Below are 23,397 nucleotides of genomic sequence, written 5' to 3' on the forward strand. Positions count from 1 at the left end.
AGTTAAGAAGGGACACGTTGAGAAGATACAAAACGGCTCTCGGTTTGTAACTTATTCTAGCAGTCAGATCGTGGACTTCTGAGGTTTTTCTGTTGATGTAGAAGTATTCCAAAATATCTCAGCAAGGAATGTGCAATTAAGTTGCTTCAGGGGTACAGTGATGGGTGGTTAATGACTCGGCAGATTAACTGGAGATGACTACTGTGGAACGGGCTGGGATTGAGTAATATTGTGTGTACATTTCCTGCCAGCTCTTCAGGGGTAAAACTACTGACCTTAACCACAGAGTCACCTTGAGTTCTTTATAGTTAAACTGCAGCTTAAATGGAGGCATTAGATTGCCTACCAACATTTAATTTGAAATTAAATTCAGAGCAAAGGTCCATCATATAAAACAGCTAAAGGAGACTCAGGGAAAGCAAGATCTTTATTTAAGGCCTATAAAACACCCAGAGAGGAGTGACTGAGGCACATTTTACTACACACTGGAAATTCAGTGACAGTTTGGAAGCTCTTCCAGTGGCGACATTCTGGAAAAAATTGGGGGGAAGTGAAACATTTTCATTTATGCTAATGAGATGTCTCTGCGAGTTTTGCATGGAGAATTAACTGTCCCTAGTATTAAACTGTTATACTTTGGGGAAGAATGAGAAGGAAAGTGCTGACATGGTGAACCTCAATTTAAAAGGATGATGAAATATATATCTAAAATATCTATTCCATTCATACTAATTTTTTAAAGTGTGGTTTTAAGTGTGGAACACCATGTCCTCAGTCTACTTGGGGCAGAAAGGAAAGGTATTTTTGGGAGGCAATTCACCTCCAGGAGAAATCCTGTTTAAAATATCCTATGGCTTTTTGGTGCCATATAGAGATCATCCAGAGGTTGGCGGCCCAGATATGGTATGCCTAGTTTGGGATTCTGCTAAGAAACCACCTTTGCTAGCAGGATATTTTTCAGACAAATTGCTTCTGCCTATTCTCAGCACATTTGAACAAACATTGCTATTCAAATTGTCTAGGAATGAATGTGTTGCCTCCATTCTACTATTCCAAGTGTGGAATGTGTGATATTAATGCCATTTGACAGAGAGTGAGCATTTTCTAAAGGGAACAAGAAATATATTAACTACAATGAGTGACTGTAGCTGCTTGGTTATACCCAACACTGGCCACTAAGAATCAACATCTAGACCAACAGTGGTGTTCCCTATACAGGCAACACAGGAACAAGAATGAAGATAAAAATACGGGTTTGTTCTGTTCCCTCCTACATGGAAAAATGTTTGGGTGGATCATGTAAGATGATGGGGGTGATAATATTCTAAATATATTGGCTGCCCAATTCCAACTCCTTTACATTGCAAAGAAGGAAGAAAACAAAGAATGAGCAGCTCTGTTCCTCTCTTTCATTCATAGTTACTGAGAATGTTTCTCCTTGGGCTGATAGCTGATCAGGAGAATATTTTTATTGCAACCCTGGCAAGAAATAGCACATTAAAAATAAACTGTTCCCTGGGTCTCACTCTGTTGATTCCACCTGTTATTTCTGGTTTAAAAAAATAACACCCCCCCAACTGATAATAATATAACTTCAAATGATGCATTTAATTGCATGGATAATTTTGCTCTTCTGTTAACAGCTTGGAAAAGGTTTATCTGCTTTTAAAAATATTAAACAAAAGTGATATAATCCTATGTATAATGCTAAGTCTCTTGTTCTCTTAAAATGGTCTTAGTGGTTGTATTAATTTGTCCTAGTTTTATTAAACTACATGTTATAAAATATGAATAATCCTTGCATATCCAGTTATCTGCCTACAAAACATCTACATTTGGATTATTGGGGCTCAGATTTGTACCTGGTGGTTGTGGTTGAGTCCAATATGAGTGACAGGGATCCCCGGGTCAAGAACGTGCATCTGTTCTATCTCCATGTGCCGGTAGAGCTGCTGGATTTGTTGTGGCTGTACACTTTGGAGCTCTGCAAAATGATTGTCTCCAAAACTCTCAAATTCAGGGTGCAGATGATGGGGATGATATTCCCAGTAGTGGTCTGATGGAGTTAAAAGCAGTTCACCTGGTAACACAGAATTAAAGAAAAAAAACACCACACACACAGTTGTTCATATCTGTACAACAGAAAGAGGATTGCTAAATCTACCAACTTCATATTCAGTCCATATCAAGATTGGATCCCAAGTGGAATATATGGAATTTGAATTATGTTCTAGTATCTAGGGCAGGAGTTTTAATTTTTTTGGCAGAATTCCAAAGGACATTCAGCAAGTTCCACTAGGATAGTTCATTGTTTGTATTTATTATGATGTCTTTAATAGCATTTTCCTTGGTTGGAGGCATTGGGGTGAGAATTACATGCCTGGGGAGCCATTGCTACTCTTTGCCTAATCAAAAAAGCTGAAGGAAATGAGTGGAGAAACAGCCTTGATCCAGAGAAAGAAAGCAATTTTGGGAATGAGGAGAAATGGATGTCTGAGTCTGATGGTGAATGATAAGCATAACATTTATAGTAATAACACCACATGGCAGCTATGTGCACTGTTTAGAATTACTTCCTTATAGCATAGCTGTGAAGGTGCCAACTTGGTATGTGAGTGGCATATAATCCTGAAACAAACTAGAATAACTATCGTCACACAGTGATAGCATTTAAAATAATCTACACACTCTGGCTATCTGTATATACATCGACATCTGGCTCATTACTATAATTTGGTATAGCATTTTCCCAAACAGCTCCATGGGAAATGAATGCCATGCAAATACATCATTAGTACAAGAGTCAGAAGCCCTTTCCCATAATCTGGCTGATTCTGTTGATAAGCTATTTACGGTTGCCGGAGCTATATGAAAATTAAAACACATTCCAGTTCTTTATGATATACAATAATTGATAATTGTCTCTGATTGAATTAAAAGTTTCATTTATAAGGCACAAATTTTATCAGTATGTTGAGAAACAAAAACAGATCATCAAACCAACAATGGCATTCTCTATGCCAAGAAATTTAATAGCCTGTTCTAAGTTTGGACTCAATTTTCCAACATGGAATGAGGCAACACAGCTGTCTGGCTATCCCAATCACATCCAGACAGTTGCTTACATTTATGACCCATATGCATTAGAATCCCATAAGTTTCAGTCCTACTCCTAATAAAATGTAATACTTCTTATCAAAAATGGAAAACTTGTTTTAGGAACCCTCCTAAGAGATACAAACAAAGATTGTCGCCAATTTGAGAAAATTGACAACTTGTATGCAGTTCTGATGATCCAAATCTGAAACCACATGAACAAATTTGAAACCTTTGACAAATGGAGGTGTTAAAAGTGCCTGAATCAATATACCAAGGCTGAAATTGTCCACACAAGAAGTAAATACTGTTAACTGATGATTCATCTCTCTTCCTCTATTCTGCTGCACCTGCATTCTTTCTAAAAAAGTAGATTTTGCTCCATCTTTGTCACTTTGTCACTGAAGAGTAAGGTGGCCTTTATAATATTAGATTTGTAACCTAGTTATGCTACTTCTTACCTTCCATTTTAATGCCCTGTTAACTATCTCTTTGGATGATGGCAATCCATTGGATATTTGAAAATTAGGCAAAAACTTCAGTATAGAATTTTATTTAGAAGGAAGATCAGGCCACATTCTGTCACCTGGCCCTTTTCTGCATTCATTTTAAGCTGCTGCCTTTTAACCTTTAAAACTATTCCTAACTTGAGATCTTGGTACTTGATGTTCTTCTGCTGATGAATCACTTGTTCCCAGATGTATCTATGATGATCTGAAATAGTTATCCAAGGTCCTTTTCCCAGTGTCCCTGATAAGTGATGTCCACAAATGACTATACTGATGAAGGGCTTCTCCACAAATGTCCTTCTCAAAGTATTGGATTTTTGTCCTCAAAAAGCCTGGGGCCTTATGTCTTTCCAGTGCAAGACAAATGTCTAAATTTTGTCCGGCTTTGCATTTTTAACATTTTATTTCTCTGCTTTGTGGTTTCAACAAAATTTATGCTGTGGAGTTAAGTTCCTCTCCTCTCTCATTATAAAAATCACCATTTAATATTAGAGGGATATTTTACTGAGTTTACTCCAATGCATTTTTGTAATTGTGAATATATTATATTGAAAAATCTCCCAGAAAACTACTTTATCTCTCTCTTCTTTTCTTATTGTAAATCCTGTAATGACACAAACAGCTGCCAGCATTGTGATCATATCACTCTTCCCTCTCCTTTGTTATGTGTGTTGTGGCCATTTGGTGCTCTGTGGTACTAAAAAAAGTGAGATAAGACTGTCTACATCACAGTCTGGGGATGAGAAATGGCCAATGTCACGAGAATGAGGTGAAACTGGGGTTGCCAGCCAAAGTGTAAATCATTAATGAAGAAAGACTGATGATCAAGACAAGCTGGGAAAAGTTGGTTGCCAGATATTTTTTTTCTCTATCTGTTAAAACAGCTGTAGTGCTGCATTATTGTAAAGCTTGTACTTTCCTTTCAGTTGAGTTCCTAACTCAACATTTTTATATGACTTCTAATATGGCTTGGTGGCATATTTTAGCACTGAAAAGCAGTGTAACCCTGTGGTTATCCTTAGAATGATATGTGGTGTTATTCATTCAGACTTAGATTCATGTAGCTCAATATTCTTTTAGGCAGCAGCTTTACCAAGGTTCATATATTGTCTGTCCCAGGCTTCTATCTAGCTGGAGGAGAGAAGATTCAGATTTCTTTCATTTCTTTCTTCTATCCCCTTTCCCTTTTGGGGGAGGATAATTTTTTAAAAATCACTAGGGTGTCTGTGGCTTTTTCATGTGGGAGTCATTTTGAAACTGTCATGTGAAGTGAAAGAGGATATGAGAGAATTGTTTGGTATGGAGATGAGGAGAATGCTGGCTTTAATGGCATGAAAATGTTAAAGGAAAGAAACAAGACTTAGTTTGCTCAAATTTATGACTAAAATAAAGACTGAAATAATGGTCCAGTATGCTCACGTTTTTTTTACCAAAGCTGTAGAGTTGTTCCTACCATAAAGGTCATTATTTTTTCCTAATGTTTTACTTCTAGATAAATTAAGAGTAACCTTTGACTGACATATTACTACTAGGTTGTGAATATAGTTCATCTATTGTTCTTATATTTATTCTAAGTTGAACCACATTAATAGAGAAATGATTACCGATATTTTTCCTTGACCCCTTTCCCCCCATATGTCTGACTTGTATTGGATATCACTTGGAATCCTCATTTTTATCTCTGTAACAATTTACCAACATTTCATATTGACAATAGAAAAGAAAAGAGATTCATTTATAAGGAAAGGTTGAAGAATAAAGAAAATGGAGTAGATATAAATGAGAGAAGTACAGATTCCTGTGTCAGTTCTCTCATCTTTTTATTATCTTCCATATTGACTAGATAATTAAAATTATCTTTTTTAGATTAATTCAGGGGTCTCATTTACACATAAGATTATTATACATATTGTGAGGTTTTGGATAGGACCAATTAGAGGAATTTCTTTCTGAAAGTTATGCACTATGGTGAAGTGTAAATATTTTAAATCAATATAAGTGACTGCCATGGGAGGTAAGAGTGGGAAGTGACAAAACATGATCTTACAATAAAAAAAAACGCACCCCCTTAGACTGTATATTTGCATGTGACAGTGTGACAAAGTTTGGACAGGGCCAAACTTGCCTTTTTTCATTATGACACACATTTTGTCATTTTGTTGTGACTGTGGTTAGGAAAGGTTGCTTATATAAATAAATACTTTCACTTTCTTTATAAAAGTGAATGAACCTATATCCAGAACAGTCCAGGCTGATAGTTTAAGAATGTATTTAATGTCAGATACATAAGAACAAAACAAGGAAGGCACTACTTGCAGTCATAGGTTGTGCTAAGCCTAAGCACAACACGGTTTTCTTTGACTTCAGTTTAACATGTTTCAAGCTCAGCCACTATCCCTTATAAACTGTAGTTTACAACTTAGCAACTGAATCCACTCAATTATGGTTTATTCAGTAAATAACCAGGTCAAAAAAACTGTAATTTCCTTACACTTGGAGCAGTTATTTCTAAATGAGCTGGGATGGAAAAACAGCCCATGATTTCCAGTCCAATTCCTTTCTGTTAAATAGGGTCATTGCTAATCTAATTTTCAACACAACTGGAACTATAACAGTTTAAGCATGAGATAACGTTTGCCTTTTAATTGTTATTTCTTGTTTGCAGATGAATTCAATATTATTCTTCAGGAGGTTCTGTAAGGTATTTTGGCATTTTAACCATATATGGGAATATATCTGCTGGGCCTGCTTCTCATTTCTTGTTGGGCCATCACCTTGGTCATGGAGAATATCTTAGTATGCTTCCCCCAATTCTGTTATCCCCAAAGATACTTGCACTGAATGCTAACTCTCAACATGGTCAGCCAGATCACATACGAATCACCCTGGCTAGAAACTTGGGGCTTGATCTTACAATCAAACCTGCAGATCATCACCTCTGAATCATGTTCTTAATTCCACCTACTGTATGCTGCTGTGCAGATATTCTTATCCCGTCTTATTATCAAAAAGATATTGTGCAAAATCTAGAAGAGTGATTTGTGCTTAACCGGGAAGTACTTATTTATTACTGCCATCTCTGGAAGAATCCAGGACCCAAATTTGGCAGGTATAATGAAAATAGTTATCATGAACATCTTTGAAATGCTGTTGTATCAATTAATTGATTCAGAAAAGTAGTGTTTATATCAAGCTAGGCCAAAGTGCTCTAAAACTATTGTTGAAACAAGGCAGTTAAAAAGCTATATTGATTCATCGTTCTTGAATAACCATAAATCTGTTTCTCTGGTATTCCCAGATTTTGGGCAATTTACTTACCACCATGACTGTCTGCTTCATTGTTGAGATACTGGTAACTATCATGGGACTGTCTATAGATGTCTGATTCATAAGATACCAGGTCTTCAGCGGGCTGTGTAGAGAAGAGATTATTGTCCCATATGAAAAAAAAGATCAACATTCCCCTTTGTCCTTCGAAAACAAATAAGACAGTGAAACATGAGGTTGATAGGGGCCTTCAGAAAATATACTTCAAATCACAAGAAAGGCTTTTTTAAAATTAGCAAAGATGGGGTTTTTTTAACATACAGTAGTCCTTTCCTGTAATCATGAAGAAGACAGGAATTGTTTCCTCTACCATTTCAACTGATTCTCAAGCATCTGTAGCAGGCTATATGTCTTGGCTCTTCATTTCAATTAGACATGCCCTTCCAAAATAAAATATTAATCATGGAAAATAATTGAATATTTTTAAGAATTCTTCAAAATTTAGTAAATGTTCATCCTGCTCCAATATCACCACCACCCCTCCAAGATTCTGTTAAAACATATACATAGATGGCAATTTAGTTCTCTGGAACAGTGCTCAGATCTTTAATAGCAACACAATTGTTAGAATTTTACAGTAGTATCATGCCCACTGGGTTTGTCTCTGGGAGATTGTCCAGAGATGCTGGTGAAAAGCTACAGAATTTTCCATACCCTCTCTGAATTGTTCCATTGTTCATTTCTGAACCCAATATGAAAATGAAAACATAGGATTGTTTTTATTCTTGGTCTTGTTTTGTTTGATTACTGTTTTACATTGAAATAGTGCCATTTTGCCATGGTAAAACAGACAGCATGAGGGGAATTTAAGCATTATTTCTGCAGCAGAACAAAAATCAACTCCAGGCAATTAGGAGAGGCAAGGAAAGAGCAGTTTACTTTTCACTTAATTTCCAACTATTATCAATTGGAGAATGCAATGCAAGCTGTGCTGCAAGAGAAAAACCACCTTACCTGTGGTCTCTCATTTACCAGGGAATGCTTGGTTGCAAAATGGGTGGCTTTAATCATTTTATTCTTCTTTAAACATTTATAGCTGGTAAATCATTATTGCAAAGAAATTAGTTATATAAATAGCTCCCCAAAGCCTGAAAAACCTCAATAGTATTGTGCCTGATTGCCTATTGCATAGTCTGGGACAGAAGTTGTTTTGATTGTAAAAATGATAGCCACATCTTAGATCTAAAGAAATATGGAGGAAAAAAACACATGCATACAAAATTATGGATCAGGACTGAAATATTTGTCACTGATACCTGCATTCTGTATAAAAAGTAGATGAATAACAACTGGCCATTCCAAAGGCATGGACTAGATTTGCTTCTATAGTTTAGATTTTTAATCTAGGGTTTTGTATTAGCTACAGTATGGGTGGAGAAGAGCCATGGATTGTTTTAGGTCCTAAAATGGCGAACCTGAAGGTCCCTGAAGCCTCTGGAGGGCTTCCAGGAGACCAGAGAGGCTGTTTTCGCCCTCCCCCGGCTCCTATAAAGCCTCTAGAGCCTGGGGAGGGCAAAAAAGCATGCAAAAAATGGGGGGAGCACCTGTAGTGCACGCATATGCACTGGAGGGGGTGTCACGCATTGCATTATGGGTGCGGCATGCCCGCACACCACCCCCCTGCACTCCCCCCACTAATGGCACGCGAGCAGAGGTGGGTTCCTACCAGTTCGCACCTATTCGGTAGAACCGGTTAATCAAATCTACCAAACCAGTTAGAAGTGGTTCCATCAGTGGACCCGGAAAGCAGATCACACCTACGGAAGAGGTTCCCAAATTTTTTGAAACCCACCACTGCACGCGAGCCAAAAAAAGTTCGCTATCGCTGTTTTAGGAGATCTTTTTTAGCCCTGAAATTCAGCAGAGATATTTTTAAAATAAAATTTTAAAATAGCTTAATAATTAAAAAGCTAGCACACACTGGGAGGATGCAACTTGAATGGTAACTTGAATAGCTATAGGCAAATGCCATTCCATATTTATTTTCATATTTTTCATATTTCCCATGGTGGAAATTTGTCCTGTCCAGCAACAGTTTTTCTTTTGCTGCAATTTTATGCAATTTGCTGTTTATTTTATTCCTACGCATGTAGTTGGTCTAGGATTCAGCCATATAAAGTAATCCAGCTATATTCCAAGTAAACATTGCTAGGGGAGACACGTTTTTTTGCCCATGATGGTGCCAACTTTGCATGGATGTACGTGGCCTGTGCTTGCAATGACTTGTTTTGCCTGAACAGGCAAACTCAAATTTCTCACATTGTAAAATAACAGCATGCAGCCAATTCTTAATATGCTCAGCAGTAATCTAAGCAATGTCCTTTCCCTAAGATTATCATATATTTGCTCTTTCTTTTCTGACACTTAAAACTCTGGATGGACAGGATTTTTATATGTCAAAGAATGTCTGCTACACATGCAGACATAACCACTTCTCATCCTTCTTCCTTCTGCAGTCTGTCAGGCTACCTTTTCCACTTTCTCTTGTTAGTTACGTGGCTCTTGCCTTCCTTCCTTCTTCTCTCCCTCTCTCCCTCCTTCCTTCCTTCTTCCCTAGTTCCCTCCCTCCTATTCGAAAAGGAAGGAAAATACAGAGATGGGTAAACAGTTGGCTTATAAGATAACTTTAGTGATAAGAAATAAACAATAATAGTTAAGGAAAGGCAATGAGGGGGACCAACACCATGACAACTTGATACCTTCATCTCGCCATGCCTCTTCTTCTAATTTGCAGTCTAGTTGGACCTAGCTATATCAAACATAGTTGACATAACCTTGAGGTAAGATAGGCAGCCTATAAATTTTATAAATGAACAAGTAATCATCCAATGGCAAATGAAACTCTGCAGGTCTCAACAAAGAATGCTGACAAGGTAACAGGGGCGATGTTGTACATTTTGTCTGCATACATGGAATGGTTCAAGGAAGTGTGAGTGTGAATCTGGTTAGCTAGAACATAAAAAAGGGAGAAAGAAAAGCTTAATGGAAGGCAGAGGATGGTGGCAGCTGCTGATCTACCTGGGACAAGACTGCAAGGTGGGGTGGGGGAACCCTTTGGCTAATGGATTCCTGACCTCCTCATCAGAACTTTCTCCTCAAAAGCCTCCCACTCCAATTGCTTCTTTACTCTCATAAATGTTTTTTTTAAAAACTCTTTGTCTCCCTAGCCAGAGAGATTTATTTTCATGAACAGTGCTTTGTAAAAAATTGGGGGGGGGGGTTCCCCCCACATAAATTTTATATATACTGTATGTATAAAAGAATGGCTTCATTTTGAAACACTATTTCAGCCTGGGTAGTCTTCACTTATTATTGGCATGTATTGTCTGGTTTGGGCTTAAAGGATGAGCGCTCCCAAAGTGCTCCCAATTGCTTCAGGCTCACTTCGCTCTTGTGATGGAAACAACCAGAGAAACCATAACTGATTCAATGAACCATATACTGCACGTCCTTAGAATTGTATGGCTTAATTCTTGAGACAAACATTATGTTGGTACACCGGTTACTAATGCCCTGCTTTGTTGAATCTGTCTTTTCAGACCTAAGAATGTGTGCAGGGGAGGGTGTGAGAGGAGCAAAAATACATAAAGTATATTTGTGTGGCAACTATCAATGGTACTTTACTTTAAAAAAAACCTTTGGAATGCCCTCTTTTTAAAACTTAAATATGATACCCTACTTTTATATCTCCCTGCCTGAATAAATGGAGAGTCTTCTCTGAGAAACCAGTAGCTGAACAACAACTGTTCACTTCGGCATTAATTCCTTACAACTCCCAGCTTCGACAGTATAGCATTTATTTAGTCCTGGGTAGAAATGCCTTTGAAATCTACAGTCCTTTATTTGGAGAGTGACTTCTATTGGCTCATCATGTCCACCTCAAATGCACAGTGATGGTTCTTGTGAAAACATCATTTCCCAGAGAGCACTGAAGCTCCTCTAACTTGGCATCAAGCTAATGGAAAACGAGACTCCACCAACAGCTTGCAAAGGCGGTAGCCCTTATAACTGGAACAGATCAAATTCCAATTGGCTCAGATATGCAGCACTATTCCTTAACTTTGGGATAAACCCACTGGCTTATTTCCAGTCTATCCAATGCAATTTGTACATCTCTTCTTTTGGAGCTTTCTGGGGTTTCATTTCAAGCCTCTGAATTTTTCATCTCTAAGTTCTAATTAGTAAGAATAGTGCTAGCATACCAATTGTTGCAGAAATTCACATAGAAGGCTAATGAAGTTGTTTGGGCTGCAATCACTTCCACTGTATTTAACATGTCAAAGCAGTAGCCTGAAGCACTGATCATGGCTTACATAAGCCACTTAAAATGCCTCAAATGATCCGTTCAGGACAGAAAGGAGAAGCTGGGTGCTACAAACAGACAGCAGCTGTGAATAAGTCATGAATGAGCAAATATTTAAGTGAGCAGCTCCTATCTGGAAAGGAGTGAATTCATTTGGATAAGGTAATTTAGGAAAAGTCCTTTGAAAGATGACAGAAGTGACTGTGATCATCAATGTCCATGTATTCAGCTAAGAGGGTGAGAAATGCCTGGATAAATTCAACAGATATCTCATGTTTTTGAAAGAGAAATCCAGGTATGTTGGTAACATCTACTCTGAGATAGACTAATTCTCAACAGTCTGGGGAAATTCTATTTAAACATTGGCAGCAACAGATGCATTATAAAACAGTAGCCACTGTTGCTGGATGATAGTATCATAATGCAACCAGAAATATGATTCAGGAAAACCTTTCCTTGTGTGTGATCTGAATGGGAAGTTGCTTGCTGTGGCTTTAGCCAGGACTTTCTGTGACATTGACTGTCATGAAGTTTAAATATCTCAGTGTTCTTAGCATGCACAGCTGTCTGAAAGCAATAAGCACTGTGGCCGAAAAAAACTAACGCGCCAAATGGATTAAATGATTCAGATGTATCCATCTCTGGGAAATCTGTAGGTATCAGATTCCACCTTGAATCATGGTCTACACTCTACTTCTACTACTTCCATTGACCCTGGCAATCTTTATAAAGACCTTGCAGATAGTTATTAGCACTTCCATGGAACATAAATGCAGCAAGAACATTAGTAGAAGCTTTATAAATAGTTATGATAACAGCTATTTATCTGTCATAGGAAGTCTGATGCTTCCAGAATTGGACTGAACGTGTGAGTCTGAAGATCTGAAATCTTGCCTTTCCTTCCATTTAAAAGCCTTCGCTCCATTCTACAGAAGATTTTGTCAGACGTTTGGACAGTTTACAACTGAAGAGAAAGGTTTTGTATAATCCAGAGTTACTTTGAATAGTGAGATGGGTGACATAAATTTAATTATTTTTGCCTTTGCTAAATGGACATATAAGGATTCTGTATTGGAAAGACTCACTGGAGAAGAGCCTATTTCTGGGAAAGATTGAGGGCAAAAGAAGGGGACAACAGAGAATGAGGTGGCTGGATGGAGTCACCGAAGCAGTAGGTGTGAGCTTAGATGGACTCCAGAGGATGGTAGCGGATGGACTCCAGAGGATGGTAGCGGATAGGAAGGCCTGGAGGACCATTGTCCATGGAGTTGTAATGGATTGGACACAATTTCACAACTAAGAACAACAACAATTGGATAAAGACCCTCCCTGTTCCACAGTTCTGAGTAAATATTAATATATTTGCATTTGTGGGTAAGGCAGGTAGAAATAAACAAACAAAAAAGATGACTTTTCCCTGTATGCGGTCAACAATAGTCATAGAATCTTCTGATCCTTTGAATATGTTTCCCCCACATACTTAGAAATGCCAAAGAAATACTGTAGAACAATCCTCTTCTATTGCTCCAATTAGAGTTTTCTTACTGTCACATTTTAAAATATATAAACAAACAAAATCCACCCTAAAGTAATTTAAAAGACCAAATTGAATATTGTGCTGATAAATAAATAAAGGGAGACTAGTATAGATCTATTTCAAGCTATTTAGCTCTCATCAGCTAGCCATACCCTTGCTTGGAATCAAACCTGTGCTCTATTGTCTCTTAGACAGATGTGTTAACCATTGAGCTACAGAGCCCGACTCCTTATCAGTCAGGCCAGGGTGAAAGGTATATATTTAAAGTCACAACCCCTGGTATGCCCAAATATGGGAGGAAGATCACTACTTCCATTCTCTGTCATATTTATCAGCACAAATATAACAAATGTAACAAAAAGGCAACAGTAAAAAAATATTGGGTTTCTGTCTGGATGGTCTCTTGTGACGAGGCGAATGACAGAGAATGGAAGTAGTTATCTTCCTCCCATATTTGGCCATACTAGGGGTTGTGACTTATATATGTGTGTGTGTGTGTGTGTGTGTGTGTGTGTGTGTGTGTGTGTGTGTATGTATGTATGTATGTATGTATGTATGTGTATGTGTGTGTGTGTGTGTGTGTGTGTGTGTGTGTGTGTGTGTGTGTGTGTGTGTGTGTGTGTGTGTGTGTGTGTGTGTGTGTGTGTGTGTGTGTATATATATATATATATATATGGAAAAATATCTAATATGTCCATGTCACTACAATCCTATGAAGACAACTTAAGATATCCCCATTGAAATCAAAAGATCTTATCTGAGATCACTTTCACATCTGAATCAGTGTGTTTAATTTGGAAACAGAATTGGGCTCCAGTACAACTCAGATATTATCTTTCTTTTCTGCCTAAACATATAAAGAAGACACATGATGAAACACCTGAGAGACTATAATGTGTTTGGTAATGACATCTCTTTTGGTAGTTCAGATGTTTTTGTAGACTTGCTGTCAAAAACATTGCTTAGATGATGATCTTAATTACGTACCAAAGCTTGCTGATTAGTAGAAATAAATCCTAAAGAGTTTGAGTTGGTGCTTTGGTGGAGATGAGCCCCTTGTTGATTAAACAATATTGGAATCAGGACTTGCATTAAGTTCTGCATAAAGTTCAATTTTTTGGTCAGGAAGCTTTCATTTCAAGGCAGTGTTTCTCTGAAATTGATAAATAAACATGTAGACCAGACCAGATAGTTCCAACTGGTCTATTGCCAATTACTTTGTATCCATCTTCGCCTTGACCCATTTACTAAGCTACCACAGAAATTAGAAGAATTGAAAAATGGAAGATGGAGAACGAATCTAGAGTCAAAACAACCTCATTGATCTAAAGTTATTTTATACTAGAATCAGAAGGAACGGAAGATAGAAAACCTGACTTCCAGACAATGCCCTTAATCTGAAAACATTGAGGCATTCTTTTTTAATCTTTAAAAGATCAATGGAAGCCAGAAAAACTGAAACTATTTCCAGTACGTTTTTGGGTCCCTTATCATTTTGGAGAGCAACTAAACTGATAAGCGATCAGAAAGGAAAAACCTCTTTAGTTTTATTTGTATTGAAGTGTATGACACCCAGGAATCAAAACCATAAGATGTATTAAAAAAAACAAGGAAACTCCTCTGAGGAATAGTTGAAGGTGTCAAATATGCTTAGCCTGAAGAAGAGAGTGTTGAAGGAGAGAGTGTAGAAAGAATACAATATATTTCTTCTGAAGGCTTTTCATGTAAGAAAATGGGGCAGAATTCTTCAAAGTTGTTCCAAAAGACAGGACACAAAATAATCAGAAGCTGATGGCCATCTGTTAAGAAAGAATTCTACTGCTCATAGGGATGGATTAGATGGTTTCCAAGATACCTTTCAGTTCTTCCATGATGCTATGATGTGCTAATTTTTACTGAGCATATGGACCAAATTCCAAAATAGCCCATTCCAACCTGGAGTCCTTTTGTTGTTGGATTGCCAGAAAATGTGAAGTTGCATATTCTAAACATTTGGATTCTTGAGAAATAATACTTCTGAAATTAGTAGTAGCTAATTCAGAAGTCAAGTATGTCGCAAATCAGCCTATCTAACAGATCCAGAAAATCTCTTGCTTTCAAGAACGGCTCATATGGAGATATCATTTGAAAAAAAGGGGGGGCAAAAATAGTTTGATAAGTATCTTAATTATAATAATACTATTATTATAATACTATCTAAGTATAATAATACTATTCTTTGCATTGTTAAAAATATTGTATTTTATTAAATGACTACAAGAATCATAATATTTGTTTCTTTCTCTGCAATGTTTGTAGTTGTTCCGAATCAGTAAATTCTGGTTTAAAATAAGGTAATAATAATAATACAATAAAGAAAAGTAGTACTATAATGATAAAAAAGGAACCACCTTCTAAGATGCATGTCACAAATTATTTAACTCTTATTGAAAGAACAGAACTTACTGTTTTACAAAATACTAGAAAGCAAAGGGCAACTTCTGGATGTAAAGCGATCCACAAAATGGGGGCTACAACAGGAAAGACCCTGCCCACTCATGATTATTATTTTTTTGCCAGATAGGTAGATTCGGTCTTTATAAAATGTAGTGCCTAAGTGACTGCATTAAGACCTTTGTAGGTTCTAGCAGTAATAAACCAGACAGTTTGGTTTATAAAGATATTCCCCATATTCTTCACTAAGTCCCAGTACATTTATACACAATAAAGCACTAATAATATCTTAAATATATTTAATTTTAGGAGGTACATTTTTTAAATTTTACTGTTACTTTTCATATTTTTGTAACTTAAAACATTTTCATAGGACCTTCAAATATTTGTAAGCCTATTGTACTTATTTGAAAATATGGCATGGGGCTTAACATAAGTATATCATATTTTATACACTGTGCTCTCAGTACTGTATAGGAGGCAAAGATCCTAGAAATTAATCTAACAAACTAAACTCTTCAGTGAGCTTCTTGAAAGATAATTGGCCTATAGACAATTTTAACATATTCCTATTTATGAACATTTCCAATACATACTGTGATAGGTGAGAAGTGACATAATTCCCAGGAAGCCATTACATTAAGCCAACCAACCAATGGTGCATGATATACATATACATATACATATACATATACATATACATATACATATACATATACATATACATATACATATACATATACATATACATATACATATACATACACACACACACACACACACACACACACACACACACACACACACACACACACACACACACACACACACACACACACACACATATATATATATATATATATATATATATATATATATATATATATATATATATATAATGGTGTATAAGCACACCAATATGCCTACCATCCCTATCCTACTGTCCCCACTTATTCGTATCCATTTCCTGTATTAATGTTTATACTTATATCTTGTGGAACATCCCAACCTCTGGAGACAAGTGATTAAGTGTTCCAACTATCAGGAAATTTCTCTTTAGTTCTAAGTTAGTTCTCTCCTTGATCAGTTTCCAACAATTGCTTCTTGTCCAGCCTCCAGGTGCTTTGGAGAATAGATTGCTCCCCTCTTCTTTGTAGCAGCTTTCTTCTGGGAGGAATGATTTCCATTAGGCAGTTGTAAGGAAGAAAAGGCTTGCATTCTCTTTTCCTATCCAGTTAAGTATCTGACCTATTTAACCACTCCTGTTTACATTTAAAGGATAATGCAACCGGAATGGAAAGGTTATATCTCTTCATGGATTGTTTTTACCATAAGTAACAAAGTGCCACCTGCCATTCAGAGTATGAAAGTATTTGAAAAATATACTCTATCCAGAAGGTGTCCTGTTGTAATAACAATTTTGTTTCTGGGTCTGCTTTGTTATCTTTGTGATTTTACTTTCTTTTTTCTATTACAAAACAAATGGTTGTCAGTGTGGTTTTTGGCCTCAAATTGTTGCACCAACTTCCTGAACTGTTCCCCAGATTCTGCTTAGTTCTGATGCCCCTGTAACTCTGGTGTGAGGAGTCCGTGTACCTTTCTCACATAAAAGAGGCTTCCTTGATAACAATATGACAGGCACTGCTGTTCGTTGTTTTAAAGTTTAACATTTTCCACCTTTTGGTTTTTTTAAAAAAAGATTTCTTATTGCTCCTCTTGCTGACAAGCAGAAACATCTCAGACCTGTGAGATATTCTTCTCTCATGAGAAAGGTCTTAGATTATCATTCAGTCTTTAAAAGGATCTATGCATTGGAATAATGAACTACCTCTGTGGCAGAACATGACAGTATTGATGATGGTTTCTCTTAAACGGATGAAGCAAGGAAAGTAGATCTATATTTTGGTTTTCTGGGCAAATCTGAAAGTATATTATAGGCACTTTCACAAAAATGTTGCAATGGAGAGACTGTGTATTCACAACACATCCATTTAATCAATAGCAAACTGGTTAGGTTTCTCATCACAATCTCTCCCAGCCCCTGAAGTTGTTTTTCACCTTCCAAGTCTTTTATTCTTTTATTCAGAGAAATGAGCAGTATTTCAAACAAAACAACCAGTTGCAGATCCCTGCCACTTTTAGTTAGTCTGCACATTTGGAAGTTGCCAAGGCTGACAAATCCTGTTCTAATGAGACTTACTCAGAGCTGGAAACATGGTGATGGTAAAAACAGATGTTTTGTTTTGCCATGACTATTTGCCATTTTTTTTAAATCAAAAAAAATAAAATCTCATGAACAGAGATCCTAAGAGTAGTAGGAAAAAATTTGGGATATCACTTTACCTATCTCTGAACTACGATGTAAAACTTAGTCTTGTATCAATCGTTTATCAAATCCTGTCCCTAAAGAATTAGTTCTAGTACCTACAGCTTGGATCTATTAAATCCTGCTTCTCCTGCTTGGTACCTCCAGATCAGTGGTAGGTTTCAAAATTTTTTAGAACCTCTTCTGTAGGTGTGGCCTGCTTTGTGGGAGTGGCTTGCTGGCCATGTGACCGGATGGGAGTGGCTTGCTGGCCATGTGACTGAGTGGGAGTGGCCTGGCAGTCATGTGACTGGGTGGGTGTGGCCAACTTGTAAAATGTGGTGAAACTCACTTAGCAACGTTCTTGCTTAGCAACCAAAATGTTGGCTCAGAAACTCTGGCATATGAAGCACGCAAGTCTTAAAGCTGTCAAGTTACAAGACCCTTGTACCCTAACCCTTTAGAAAAAAAACCCAGGGGTGTTCAAACTTGACAGCTTTAAGACTTGTGGACTTGATCTCAGAATTCCTTCTCCAATCATGTTGGCTCAAGAACTCTGGCATTGAAGTGTGCAAGTCTTAAAACTGTCAAGTTACAAGACCCTTGCACCCCTAACCCTTTAGAAAAAAAACCCAGGGGTGTTCAAACTTGACAGCTTTAAGACTTGTGGACTTGATCTCAGAATTCCTTCTCCAATCATGTTGGCTCAAGAACTCTGGCATTGAAGTGTGCAAGTCTTAAAACTGTCAAGTTACAAGACCCTTGCACCCCTAACCCTTTAGAAAAAAAACCCAGGGGTGTTCAAACTTGACAGCTTTAAGACTTGCACACTTCAACTCCCAGAATTCCTCCTCTCGCTCTTCATCTTGGTGGAGGGAGCTGGAACTGGTTCTAAACAGCACTGTAGTTTAGTGGAATCTCTTCTATAGAAGAGGTTAAAACTGGCAGGAACCCACCCCTGCTCCAGATGCAATGGAATTAGAGTTCTCAAAATTCCTAGCCAAGTGAAAAAGTCAGTAAACTACAGCATATCTAGATGAGGCTAAGTTAGGAAAGGCTGCCCTTGAAAAATTAGTAGACTAGAATGCTTTTTACTTTATTGGCCAAGTGTGACTGGACACACAAGGAACTTGTCTCTGGTGCATAAGCTTTCAGTGTACATACAAACAACAAAGTAATATAATTGTAAGTTATCAATAGGGGAAAACAGTAGAAAAGAGGAGAAGGATAATAGTAATACAGTCATACTACATGAGTAAATTAGACATAAGACAGTACTGGGAGAATTAGGTGTTTAGCGGAGTGATGGCACGAGAGAAAAAAACTTTTTGTCTAGTTGCTTTGGCATGAAATATCCTATAACAATGTCCTGAGGGGAGAGGTTGAAGCAGTTTATGTCCAGGATGTGAGGGGTCTAAATATTTTCTCAGCCCTCTTTCTGACCTGCGCAATATATAAGTCCTCAATGGAAGGTAGGCTGGCTGCAGATGGTTTTTTCCGCAGTCTTAACTGTCATTTAAAATCTTACCTGTCTTGTTTGATTGCTGTACCAAACCAGACAGTTATAGAAGAACAAACGACAGACTCAATAATTCATCTGTGCAACTGTAGCAACAGCTCCTGGGCAGTCTGAACTTTCTGATTTGATGCAGGAAGGACATTCTTTGTTGTGCCTTTTTAATGATGGTTCTAATGTTAGGTGTCCATTTCAAGCCCTGGGAGATTGTAGAACCCAGAAACTACATCATTACCTTAGATTTTTCCTATGATCATAATATCTGTTTAATTCTTTATATGGATTAAACTGAATCAAACCTTTTCATCATGTACCTGATGAAAAGGTACAAGCACAGGTGATGAAAAGTTGCTATTTTAAAATCAATATTTAAGAATTAAAGAATGAAAATTAGTATCAACAATATATTCAAATGTTGACTTATATGCAGTAAATTCTCATGTGTATGTCCATGGGTTTATTATAAGGTGCTGTTCAACCAACTTTCAAAGTCACTGCTAAGATGGGAACCACGAGAGATGTTTTAAGACAGATTATATATAAATAATAAATGTAGTTCACATTATTTCAGAAATAAATCCCATTTTTATAATAATATAAATGTTCTCTAGTGGATGATTCAGAAATACCAACCAGATTCCCGTGATGTGCAGCTGAGGCTGGTTTAACGGACAGGCCTAACCTCATTTCCTTGGAAAGAATTACAAAATAACTGTATGGTTTTAAGAAAGGGTTGGAAGATCATGTTAAAAGTCCTTTCACAAGCCTACAGTGTCTATCTCACCAAATTCTGAAGTGGCGAGGTTTGTTTATTTGTAGTCTACCATTAATTTTAAATATTCTTTCATTTTATATCACTGTGCTTTTAATTTTACCAGCATGTCATGAACTTTTTTCAGTTCATATCTGCAAGGCAGATTCCCAAGCTCCTGTTTGACACTGATACACCAGAAACATTTCCTTTCCTTTTATAGGCACGCCATCTTCTAGAAGTTGCCCAAAACTACTATCATTCAATCAATCAACTTAAAATCATGGTGCTGATGAAAAAGATGACCTCATGAAACCGTATAGATCTGTGATGGGGAACCTATGGCATGTGTGGCAGAAGTGGCATGCAGAGCCATCTCTCTGGGCTCACGAGCTGTCGCCCATTGTTCTTCCAGGTTCTGGCATGATGGCCAGCTGGTCTTCATGTGCCGGAAACTGGAAAATCAGCTGCCCGATGCACATGCACGTGCTTGGCGGTGCTCTTCTGGTTTCCACCTGGTCTTCTGGTTTCTGGTGCATATGCATGCGCGACCAGCTGATTGGTGCACATGCATGCTCCAGAAACCGGAACATAATCTTCCCAGAATGCATGCGCACTGTCCAGCTGTGCATGCATGTATGCCAGAAACCAGAGACCAGGTGGCCAGTGGCATGCATGCACCAGAAATCGAAGGAGCAGCTGCCCGGTGCGTGCATGTGCACCGGGCGGTTGCTCATTCAATTTTTGGCACACACGCACACACTTCCATTTCAGCATTCAATGCCGAAATAGTTCACCAACAGTGATATAAATTTTGTGTGACTATTAGCAAATCTATGGGAAAATCAACTACTTAATTAAAAATAGTTTCAATTAAAGATAATATGAGAGCAGGAGTAAAATCTAGAGATTTTACCAGAGATTCAGTTTATAATTACTAGGCCTTATTGTGCAGACTCTTTTAGTCAGAGCAATTTTAAAGTAGTTTTATAATTGAAGCAAGAACACTAAATATCACCCCCAAACATGTTAAAATATAATATTGTGCTAAATAATTGAGCTTTGATATGGTGAGATAGTTTAAGGGAATGAAGAGATTTATGTCCTGGAAGAAAAAGACAGGTGGGCAGAGAAATATGTGCAAAATATGCCTGAACAAGATAGATCTCACCCTACTTCCAGGAGGCCGTTGTCTCATCCACCAAGAGTTCCTTACCTCTATGTTGCATAAAAATGGCTTTGGTGTAATTGTGCAAACCCAACCATTTGTGGCTTATTAAATACATCTGGGTAAGCAAACCACAGCCTGTTCCTGTATCCCAATTTCAAGATGAATTATACTGGTTGAATTTCTTTGTGTTCTACAGTTATTAAAGATAAAATAATGCTTTAGTGGGTAGGAATTACTCTGTTTACTCCAAGCAATTTTCTGGAGCCCCTCTCCCAGATTTTGGAGCAGATTTGTTTTTGTATAGCTTTAAAAAACTATGTTAAATCTACTTTATGGATCATAGCAATAGCAATAGCAGTTAGACTTATATACCGCTTCATAGGGCTTTCAGCCCTCTCTAAGCAGTTTACAGAGTCAGCATATCGCCCCTACAGTCTGGGTCCTCATTTCACCCACCTCGGAAGGATGGAAGGCTGAGTCAACCTTGAGCCGGTGAGATTAGAACCGCTGAACTGCAGATAACAGTCAGCTGAAGTGGCCTGCAGTACTGCACCCTAACCACTGCGCCACCTCGGCTCCTACATACTTCCCACCTTAAAATCACAGGAAACATGGTTCTAATTTGGGGTAATTATGATCAGAAGTGGCAGAGGAAAGGATGAGGACAAGTTGTCTTAGGGCTTCAGGGTAGCCATTCTGTATAAAGTATTAGGATAGTAATGTTGATCATGAAAATGATGATGACAATAATTTGACAAACCTACTTTCATTTTGTACCTATACAAAGGTAACCTGTAAGAGCTATGTCATGTAATCAAGCTGTACTCTTAAAACATTATATTTATCAAGACAAGATTTCTGTTATGCAATATCAGATTATGATACATGGCGACACTAATGTAACACAAAGTCTATGGAGACCACCACAGGACATTGTTCTTTATGCTAATATATCTCAATCATGACTATCTTTCAAAGTGACAATAAGTACTTGGAGGCATGGCTTGTCTATAGCCATCCAAGCCCTTTGAAATACCTTCACACTTAAGACTTTGGCTTTTAATCTTCCAGAAGACCATGAATACTTAGCTCTTTCTTGAACCATTTGGCTAGGAAGGGGTTGAGTCAGGGTCAACAGAATTGGTAGTTTTGGCATCTTGATGAGAAGGGTCAGAAAGACATTTCTTTCATCAGTACAATGCATTTTTGTGTTGTTTTTATCAATTGCTATGAGCTGCTCAGGAACATGATATATATATATAGGCACCATATATTCTTTAAATACATAAATACCAGTACATGTATACGTACATAGATACATACATACAATAGTGAAGAAGAACTTGTTTTTATAAAGAAGACTATATAACCTACCAATAGTATCGTACAATGTATGATAAAGCAATTTCTCAATGTACCTAAATTTAGGCATAATGAAGTCTAATAAAATTAGTCTATGTGAATCTTCTAATCTGAGCTAAATACATTTATATTCAATTTGCAAAATTAGTAAACTCATTTGAGTGAGTCTTAAACAGGCATGTCTGTCTAGCATTATTCTAAAACTAAAGGTCCAGCAGAATTATATTTCTCATAAAATATGACTTCCAAACTCTTAATTTTAAAACCAATTGGGTCACAAATGTCAATAAAGCAATAAGAACAAGTTATTGCTAATATGATTCAATGAGTAACCTAAGATGTCATGTTCTGAGAGTGAAATACAGCTGTCTATTAGCATTACACCATTCATAATTCTATGAACCCTTGCGTAGTTTAAGGATTTTTTTTGCTTGTAAACTGAGAAGCCACAATTTTTCCCTTTCGGTAATAACTTTCTACTTCAGAAAGAATATGCCAAAAGAGAGGGGCTTCTTCCCTTTCTTCTTTATGTTGTTTTTAAAATGTAAGGGATGGAAACATGATTTTCAGGTCATCTTGGTTAGTACAGAAGCAGCCATCCTTGAACGCTATTATATTTGCATATTTGTAATACTGTATATACTCAAGTATAAGCCTAGTTTTTCAGCCCACTTTTTGAGCTGAAAAAAGCCGCCTCGGCTTATACTTGAGTCAGTGAAAAATTTGCCCGAAATGGAGGAGAAAAAGGGGTGGGGCCATGCCGCTGGGTGATGCTCGTGAATGGCCCAGCGCCCCTGAGTTTCCCCTCCCTCTGTGTCAGTTTGCCGCACAGCGTGCACTGCACCATCCCCCCTCCTCACGTTCTAATGTAATGCAGGGCTATCTTACGATTCCCCTTCCTCCCCCTCCTGCCGCTCTGCAACGATGTCCCACCTCCTCCTTGTTATGGTAAGCAGCCACATAGCGATGTCCCACCTCCTCTGGTACAGTGATCCAATGATAGGAATCACTGTGCCGTGTGTCATAGGAGGTGGGACATCATCATCACAGCGGGACATCAGCATCATGAGGTGAGTGAAGTATTTCA

The 23,397-nt window shown here is 37.6% G+C and overlaps 1 protein-coding gene across 1 annotated transcript in view; it reads right to left on the bottom strand.

Annotated features, from left to right (window-relative positions):
* SPI1 (Spi-1 proto-oncogene) overlaps positions 1-23,397 on the bottom strand; it is a 31,286-nt gene that overhangs the window by 3,392 nt on the left and 4,497 nt on the right. Inside the window, exons 2-3 of the mRNA XM_014061486.2 lie at positions 6,924-7,017; positions 1,863-2,080 (exon numbers count right to left, since the gene is read on the bottom strand). Of these exons, the coding sequence (XP_013916961.1) occupies positions 1,863-2,080; positions 6,924-7,017 (312 nt within the window). The remainder of the gene's footprint in view (positions 1-1,862; positions 2,081-6,923; positions 7,018-23,397) is intronic.

The sequence above is a fragment of the Thamnophis sirtalis genome, unplaced genomic scaffold (assembly GCF_051295495.1).
Source record: "Thamnophis sirtalis isolate CommonGarterSnake01/CBP01778 unplaced genomic scaffold, rThaSir2_p1.2 scaffold_1, whole genome shotgun sequence".
Classification (NCBI taxonomy): domain Eukaryota; kingdom Metazoa; phylum Chordata; class Lepidosauria; order Squamata; family Natricidae; genus Thamnophis; species Thamnophis sirtalis.